Source organism: Mustelus asterias, unplaced genomic scaffold, assembly GCF_964213995.1.
Source record: "Mustelus asterias unplaced genomic scaffold, sMusAst1.hap1.1 HAP1_SCAFFOLD_3115, whole genome shotgun sequence".
Lineage (NCBI taxonomy): Eukaryota > Metazoa > Chordata > Chondrichthyes > Carcharhiniformes > Triakidae > Mustelus > Mustelus asterias.
The window spans coordinates 14,308-22,802 of NW_027593060.1; the positions used below are offsets into that span (position 1 = coordinate 14,308).

The 8,495-nt window shown below is 57.2% G+C and overlaps 1 protein-coding gene across 1 annotated transcript; it reads left to right on the forward strand.

Moving 5' to 3' along the window:
* The first annotated feature begins 1,175 nt into the window (after positions 1 to 1,175).
* On the forward strand, positions 1,176 to 7,769 carry LOC144490294 (uncharacterized). The gene is made up of 3 exons (XM_078208066.1): positions 1,176 to 1,265; positions 4,509 to 4,653; positions 7,436 to 7,769. Exons 1-3 carry the CDS (start codon positions 1,187 to 1,189, stop codon positions 7,767 to 7,769), a joined length of 558 nt encoding a protein of 185 aa, XP_078064192.1. The 5' UTR covers positions 1,176 to 1,186.
* Positions 7,770 to 8,495: the final 726 nt, after the last annotated feature.

An 8,495-nucleotide genomic window follows, 5' to 3' on the forward strand; every position in this document is an offset into this window, starting at 1 on the left:
CCCCTACACCCCCTCCCTATCCCTGTAATCCCCTCCAGCCCCCTATACCCCCTCCCTATCTCTGTAACCCCCTCCAGCCCCTACACCCCCTCCCTATCTCTGTAACCTCCTCCAGCCCCCTACACCCCCTCCCTATCTCTGTAACCTCCTCCAGCCCCCTACACCCTCTCCCTATCTCTGTAACCTCCTCCAGTCCCGACACCCCTCCTTATCTCTGTAACCTCCTCCAGTCCCGACACCCCTCCCTATCTCTGTAACCTCCTCCAGCCCCTACACCCCCTCCCTATCTCTGTAACCTCCTCCAGCCCCTACACCCCCTCCCTATCTCTGTAACCTCCTCCAGCCCCTACACCCCCTCCCTATCTCTGTAACCTCCTCCAGCCCCTACACCCCCTCCCTATCTCTGTAACCTCCTCCAGCCCCCTACACCCCCTCCCTATCTCTGTAACCTCCTCCAGCCCCTACACCCCTCCCTATCTCTGTAACCTCCTCCAGCCCCCTACACCCCCTCCCTATCTCTGTAACCTCCTCCAGCCCCTACACCCCCTCCCTATCTCTGTAACCTCCTCCAGCCCCTACACCCCTCCCTATCTCTGTAACCTCCTCCAGCCCCTACACCCCCTCCCTATCTCTGTAACCTCCTCCAGCCCCTACACCCCTCCCTATCTCTGTAACCTCCTCCAACCCCTACACCCCCTCCCTATCTCTGTAACCTCCTCTGGTCCCTACACCCCTCCCTATCTCTGTAACCTCCTCCACCCCCCCCTACACCACCTCCCTATCTCTGTAACCTCCGCCAGCCCCTACACCCCTCCCTATCTCTGTAACCTCCTCCAGCCCCCTACACCCCCTCCCTATCTCTGTCATCTTCTCCAGACCCTACGCCTCTAACTCTCCATCGGTCTCCTGTCTCTCTCTCTCTCTCGGTCTCTCTCTCTCTCTCTCTCTGTCTCTCTCTCTCTCTCTCTCTCCCTGTCTTTCTCTCTCTCTCTCTCTCTGTCTCTCTCTCTCTCTGTCTGTCTCAGTCTCTCTCTCTCTCTCTCAGTCACTCTCTCTCTCTGTCTCTCTCTCTCTCTGTCTCTCTCTCTGTCTCTGTCTCTCTCTCTCTCTCTGTCTCTCTCTCTCTCTGTCTGTCTCAGTCTCTCTCTCTCTCTCTCAGTCACGCTCTCTATGTGTTGATGTCAAGATGGTTCTTGATGAGACAGCGGCAGATATTCCCGAGCGGGACTCAGAACCTCGATTCCATCCTCACAGGAATCCTCAAGGTAACAACAGCACTGACCCTCCCACAGTGCGGCGCTCCCTCAGCACTGACCCTCCCACAGTGCGGCGCTCCCTCAGCACTGACCCTCCCACAGTGCGGCACTCCCTCAGCACTGACCCTCCCACAGTGCGGCGCTCCCTCAGCACTGACCCTCCCACAGTGCGGCGCTCCCTCAGCACTGACCCTCCCACAGTGCGGCGCTCCCTCAGCACTGACCCTCCCACAGTGCGGCGCTCCCTCAGCACTGACCCTCCCACAGTGCGGCGCTCCCTCAGCACTGACCCTCCCACAGTGCGGCGCTCCCTCAGCACTGACCCTCCCACAGTGCGGGGGCGCTCCCTCAGCACTGACCCTCCCACAGTGCGGCACTCCCTCAGCACCGACCCTCCCACAGTGCGGCACTCCCTCAGCACTGACCCTCCCACAGTGCGGCACTCCCTCAGCACCGACCCTCCCACAGTGCGGCGCTCCCTCAGCACTGACCCTCCCACAGTGCGGCGCTCCCTCAGCACCGACCCTCCCACAGTGCGGCGCTCCCTCAGCACTGACCCTCCCACAGTGCGGCGCTCCCTCAGCACTGACCCTCCCACAGTGCGGCGCTCCCTCAGCACTGACCCACCCACAGTGCGGCGCTCCCTCAGCACCGACCCTCCCACAGTGCGGCGCTCCCTCAGCACTGACCCTCCCACAGTGCGGCGCTCCCTCAGCACTGACCCTCCCACAGTGCGGCGCTCCCTCAGCACTGACCCTCCCACAGTGCGGCGCTCCCTCAGCACTGACCCTCCCACAGTGCGGCGCTCCCTCAGCACTGACCCTCCCACAGTGCGGCGCTCCCTCAGCACTGACCCTCCCACAGTGCGGCGCTCCCTCAGCACTGACCCTCCCACAGTGCGGCGCTCCCTCAGCACTGACCCTCCCACAGTGCGGCGCTCCCTCAGCACTGACCCTCCCACAGTGCGGCGCTCCCTCAGCACTGACCCTCCCACAGTGCGGCGCTCCCTCAGCACTGACCCTCCCACAGTGCGGCGCTCCCTCAGCACTGACCCTCCCACAGTGCGGCGCTCCCTCAGCACTGACCCTCCCACAGTGCGGCGCTCCCTCAGCACTGACCCTCCCACAGTGCGGCGCTCCCTCAGCACTGACCCTCCCACAGTGCGGCGCTCCCTCAGCACTGACCCTCCCACAGTGCGGCGCTCCCTCAGCACTGACCCTCGCACAGTGCGGCGCTCCCTCAGCACTGACCCTCCCACAGTGCGGCGCTCCCTCAGCGCTGACACTCCCACAGTGCGGCGCTCCCTCAGCGCTGACCCTCCCACAGTGCGGCGCTCCCTCAGCGCTGACCCTCCCACAGTGCGGCGCTCCCTCAGCGCTGACCCTCCCACAGTGCGGCGCTCCCTCAGCACTGACCCTCCCACAGTGCGGCGCTCCCTCAGCACTGACCCTCCCACAGTGCGGCGCTCCCTCAGCACCGACCCTCCCACAGTGCGGCGCTCCCTCAGCACTGACCCTCCCACAGTGCGGCGCTCCCTCAGCACTGACCCTCCCACAGTGCGGCGCTCCCTCAGCACTGACCCTCCCACAGTGCGGCGCTCCCTCAACATTTTGGAGTGGGGGTTCACAGTTCAGGGGTGAGGGGTTGTTCGGAATTTGGGGAGTCGGGGGGGTGGGGGAGGTTGGAGAGTGGTGGGAGGATCAGAGTTTGGGAAGTGAGAGGGGGTTCGGAAGTCGGGGAGTGAGGTGGTTGGAGTTCGGGGAGTGATGGGGAGGTCACAATTCGGTGAGTGTGAGGGGGTCAGAGTTCGGGGAGTGAGGAGGGAGTCCGGGAGGTTGGGGAGTGAGTGGGGGTGGTCAGAGGTCGGGGATTGACTGGGGGGTGGGGGAGTGTCTGAGTTTGGGGAGTGAAGTGGTCGTCCAGGAATTTGGGGAGCGAAGGGGGGAAGTCTGGAAATTTGTGGAGTGAGGGGAGGGTCAGTGGTCGGGGAGTGAGGAGGGGGTTCAGAGTTTGGGGAGTGAGGAGGGAGTCCGGGAGTTTGGGGAGTGAGGGGGTGTCTGAGTTTGGGGAGTGAGGAGGGATTCTGGGAGTTGGGGAGTGAGGGGGAGCTCGGAGTTTGGGAAGTGACAGGGGGTGGTCAGAGGTCGGGGATTGACGGTGGGGGGGTGTCTGAGTTTGGGGAGTGAGGAGGGATTCTGGGAGTTGGGGAGTGAGGGGGAGCTCGGAGTTTGGGAAGTGACAGGGGGTGGTCAGAGGTCGGGGATTGACGGGGGGGGGGGGGGGTGTCTGAGTTTGGGGAGTGACGGGGGTGGTCAGAGGTCGGGGATTGACGGGGGGGGAGGTGTCTGAGTTTGGGGAGTGACGGGGGTGGTCAGAGGTCGGGGATTGACGGGGGGGTGTCTGAGTTTGGGGAGTGACGGTGGGGGGGAGGTGTCTGGGAATTTGGGGAGTGAGGAGGGAGTCCGGGAGTTTGGGGAGTGAGGGGGAGCTCGGAGTTTGGGGAGTGAGGGGAGGGTCAGTGGTCGGGGAGTGAGGGGGTTCAGAGTTTGGGGAGTGAGGAGGGAGTCTGGGAGTTTGGGGAGTGAGGGGGTTCAGAGTTTGGGGAGTGACGGGGGTGGTCAGAGGTCGGGGATTGACGAGGGGGTTCAGAGTTTGGGGAGTGACGGTGGGGGGGAGGTGTCTGGGAGTTTGGGGAGTGAGGGGGGAGTTTGGGGAGTGAGGGGGTGTCTGAGTTTGGGGAGTGACGGGGGTGGTCAGAGGTCGGGGATTGACGGGGGGGTGTCTGAGTTTGGGGAGTGACGGTGGGGGGGAGGTGTCTGGGAATTTGGGGAGTGAGGAGGGAGTCCGGGAGTTTGGGGAGTGACGGTGGGGGGGAGGTGTCTGGGAATTTGGGGAGTGAGGAGGGAGTCCGGGAGTTTGGGGAGTGAGGAGGGAGTCCGGGAGTTTGGGGAGTGAGGAGGGAGTCTGGGAGTTTGGGGAGTGAGGAGGGAGTCCGGGAGTTTGGGGAGTGAGGAGGGAGTCTGGGAGTTTGGGGAGTGAGGGGGTTCAGAGTTTGGGGAGTGAGGTGGAGCTCGGAGTTTGGGGAGTGACGGTGGGGGGGAGGTGTCTGGGAATTTGGGGAGTGAGGGGGGAGTTTGAATCTGTTTTGCGGGCTGCTGTGTGTGGGATGAGTTCCAGACTGACACTGGGGTCACTGAGCTCTGGTTCCGAGTTGGGTTTCTGGGTAATCCCCGGCTCTATCCCTCCCCTCAGAGCCCACCGCCCTGCGGGACGAGGGACCCCGAGTGAAGACCGCCCGGGTAAAGGAGCGAGCCATTGAAGACGCCTTTCTGCAGCTCGACAAAGAAAACCGGCTCCTGAAGGAACACCTTCACCGACAAGACATTCAGATCAAAGGGTAGGCGATATCGGATCTGATTTATTGTTGTCACATGTATTAACACACAGTGAAAAGTATTGTTTCTCGCGCGCTATACAGACAAAGCATACCGTTCATAGAGAAGGAAAGGAGAGGGTGCAGAATGTAGTGTTACAGTCACAGCTAGGGTGTAGAGAAAGATCAACTTAATGCGAGGTAGGTCCATTCAAAAGTCTGACAGCAGCAGCAGGGAAGAAGCTGTTCTTGAGTCGGTCGGTACGTGACCTCAGACTTTTGTATCTTTTTCCCCCGACGGAAGAAGGTGGAAGAGAGAATTTCTGGGATGCGTGGGGTTCGGTGGATTGGCCATGCTAAATTGCCCGAGTGTCCAAAGATGTGCAGGTTCGGTGGATTGGCCATGCTAAATTGCCCGAGTGTCCAAAGATGTGTAGGTTAGGTGGATTGGCCATGCTAAATTGCCCCTTAGTGTCCAAAGATGTGTAGGTTAGGGGGATTGGCCATGCTAAATTGCCCCTTAGTGTCCAAAGATGTGTGGGTTAGTTGGATTGGCCATGCTAAATTGTCCCCTTAGTGTCCAAAGATGTGTGGGTTAGGTGGATTGGCCATGCTAAATTGTCCCCTTAGTGTCCAAAGATGTGCAGGTTTGGTGGATTGGCCATGCTAAATTGTCCCTTAGTGTCCAAAGATGTGTAGGTTTGGTGGATTGGCCATGCTAAATTGCCCCTTAGTGTCCAAAGATGTGTAGGTTAGGTGGATTGGCCATGCTAAATTGCCCCTTAGTGTCCAAAGATGTGCAGGTTAGGTGGATTGGCCATGCTAAATTGTCCCTTACTGTCCAAAGATGTGTAGGTTAGGTGGATTGGCCGTGCTAAATTGTCCCTTAGTGTCCAAAGATGTGTAGGTTAGGGGGATTGGCCATGCTAAATTGTCCCTTAGTGTCCAAAGATGTGCAGGTTGGGTGGATTGGCCATGCTAAATTGCCCCTTAGTGTCCAAAGATGTGCAGGTTAGGTGGATTGGCCATGCTAAATTGCCCCTTAGTGTCCAAAGATGTGTAGGTTTGGTGGATTGGCCATGCTAAATTGCCCCTTAGTGTCCAAAGATGTGTAGGTTAGGTGGATTGGCCATGCTAAATTGCCCCTTAGTGTCCAAAGATGTGCAGGTTAGGTGGATTGGCCATGCTAAATTGTCCCTTACTGTCCAAAGATGTGTAGGTTAGGTGGATTGGCCGTGCTAAATTGTCCCTTAGTGTCCAAAGATGTGTAGGTTAGGGGGATTGGCCATGCTAAATTGTCCCTTAGTGTCCAAAGATGTGCAGGTTGGGTGGATTGGCCATGCTAAATTGCCCCTTAGTGTCCAAAGATGTGCAGGTTAGGTGGATTGGCCATGCTAAATTGTCCCTTAGTGTCCAAAGATGTGCAGGTTGGGTGGATTGGCCATGCTAAATTGTCCCCTTAGTGTCCAAAGATGTGTGGGTTAGGTGGATTGGCCATGCTAAATTGTCCCCTTAGTGTCCAAAAGATGTGCAGGTTTGGTGGATTGGCCATGCTAAATTGCCCCTTAGTGTCCAAAGATGTGTAGGTTAGGGGGATTGGCCATGATAAATTGTCCCTTAGTGTCCAAAGATGTGCAGGTTGGGTGGATTGGCCATGCTAAATTGTCCCTTAGTGTCCAAAGATGTGTAGGTTAGGGGGATTGGCCATGATAAATTGTCCCTTAGTGTCCAAAGATGTGCAGGTTGGGTGGATTGGCCATGCTAAATTGCCCCTTACTGTCCAAAGATGTGTAGGTTAGGGGGATTGGCCATGCTAAATTGTCCCTTAGTGTCCAAAGATGTGTAGGTTAGGTGGATTGGCCATGCTAAATTGTCCCTTAGTGTCCAAAGATGTGTAGGTTAGGGTGGATTGGCCATGCTAAATTGTCCCTTAGTGTCCAAAGATGTGTAGGTTAGGGTGGATTGGCCATGCTAAATTGCCCCTTAGTGTCCAAAGATGTGTAGGTTAGGTGGATTGGCCATGCTAAATTGCCCCTTAGTGTCCAAAGATGTGTAGGTTAGGTGGATTGGCCATGCTAAATTGTCCCTTAGTGTCCAAAGATGTGTAGGTTAGGTGGATTGGCCATGCTAAATTGTCCCTTAGTGTCCAAAGATGTGTAGGTTAGGTGGATTGGCCATGCTAAATTGCCCCTTAGTGTCCAAAGATGTGTAGGTTAGGTGGATTGGCCGTGCTAAATTGTCCCTTAGTGTCCAAAGATGTGTAGGTTAGGTGGATTGGCCATGCTAAATTGCCCCTTAGTGTCCAAAGATGTGTAGGTTAGGGGGATTGGCCATGCTAAATTGTCCCTTAGTGTCCAAAGATGTGTAGGTTAGGTGGATTGGCCATGCTAAATTGCCCCTTAGTGTCAGGGGTACTAGCTAGGGCAAATACATGGGGTTATGGGGATAGGGCCTGGGTGGGATTGTGGTCGGTGCAGACTCGATGGGCCAAATGGCCTCCTTCTGCACTGTAGGATTCTATGAATCTATGAATATCTTATGAACTGATGCACAGGTTGGGTCGAAGGGCCTGTTTCCTTGTTGGAAATCTCGATGACTCTATGACAGCCTGGAACTCGATGCCTACAAGGGGGAGGGATGTGGAGGCGGTGACAGATAAAGGATTAGAGTTACGAGTAGCAGTGGGATCGAGCGAGGAAATGGGTTTGAGCTCCTGCAGACAGCCAGCACGGACCGCGGGGCCGATGGGCCTCCCCCAGCCTCACCGGGACTGAATCCAACACCTCTTCACAACACCCTCCCACAGGTTAGCCAGCAAACTCCTGCCAGCGGGCAGCGGGACAAGGAGGGCGCAGTGGGATGAGGGGCGGACGCGGAGTGAGTCCGTTCGGGACAGAGGGACGGAGGAAGTCTCCCGTGACGGACGCCACAGAGCGAGGGAGAGGCGGAGCGCGGAATCAGCGAAACTACTGCACGTACAGGAATCCGGGAGGAACCCATACCGACGGGAGGTGTCCCACGGGGAGACGGGACACAGGAGATGCTGCACGGAAAAACTCCGGAAAGGTAGGGACTCAATCCAAACCCATCCCCTCCAAACAAAACCACCCTCAACTCCCCAGGATTCACCCTGTATCTAACGCCGTGCTGTACCTGTCCTGGGAGTGTTTGATGGGGGACAGTGTAGAGGGAGCTTTACTCTGTATCTAACCCCGTGCTGTACCTGTCCTGGGAGTGTTTGATGGGGACAGTGTAGAGGGAGCTTTACTCTGTATCTAACCCCGTGCTGTACCTGTCCTGGGAGTGTTTGATGGGGACAGTGTAGAGGGAGCTTTACTCTGTATCTAACCCCGTGCTGTACCTGTCCTGGGAGTGTTTGATGGGGACAGTGTAGAGGAAACTTTACTCTGTATCTAACCCCGTGCTGTACCTGTCCTGGGAGTGTTTGATGGGGACAGTGTAGAGGAAACTTTACTCTGTATCTAACCCCGTGCTGTACCTGTCCTGTGTGTGTTTGATGGGGGACAGTGTAGAGGGAGCTTTACTCTGTATCTAACCCCGTGCTGTACCTGTCCTGGGAGTGTTTGATGGGGATAGTGTAGAGGGAGCTTTACTCTGTATCTAACCCCGTGCTGCACCTGTCCTGGGAGTGTTTGATGGGGGACAGTGTAGAGGGAGCTTTACTCTGTATCTAACCCCATGCTGTACCTGTCCTGGGAGTGTTTGATGGGGGACAGTGTAGAGGGAGCTTTACTCTGTATCTAACCCCGTGCTGTACCTGTCCTGGGAGTGTTTGATGGGGGACAGTGTAGAGGGAGCTTTACTCTGTATCTAACCCCGTGCTGTACCTGTCCTGGGAGTGTTTG

Bases quoted from the DNA above. Each gene is read 5' to 3' on its own strand.
- LOC144490294 (XM_078208066.1), top strand. From the start codon at position 1,187: ATGGTTCTTGATGAGACAGCGGCAGATATTCCCGAGCGGGACTCAGAA. The intron at 1,266-4,508 runs GTAACAACAGCA...CCCTCCCCTCAG, and splicing joins TCCTCACAGGAATCCTCAAG to AGCCCACCGCCCTGCGGGAC. The intron at 4,654-7,435 runs GTAGGCGATATC...ACCCTCCCACAG, and splicing joins CAAGACATTCAGATCAAAGG to GTTAGCCAGCAAACTCCTGC.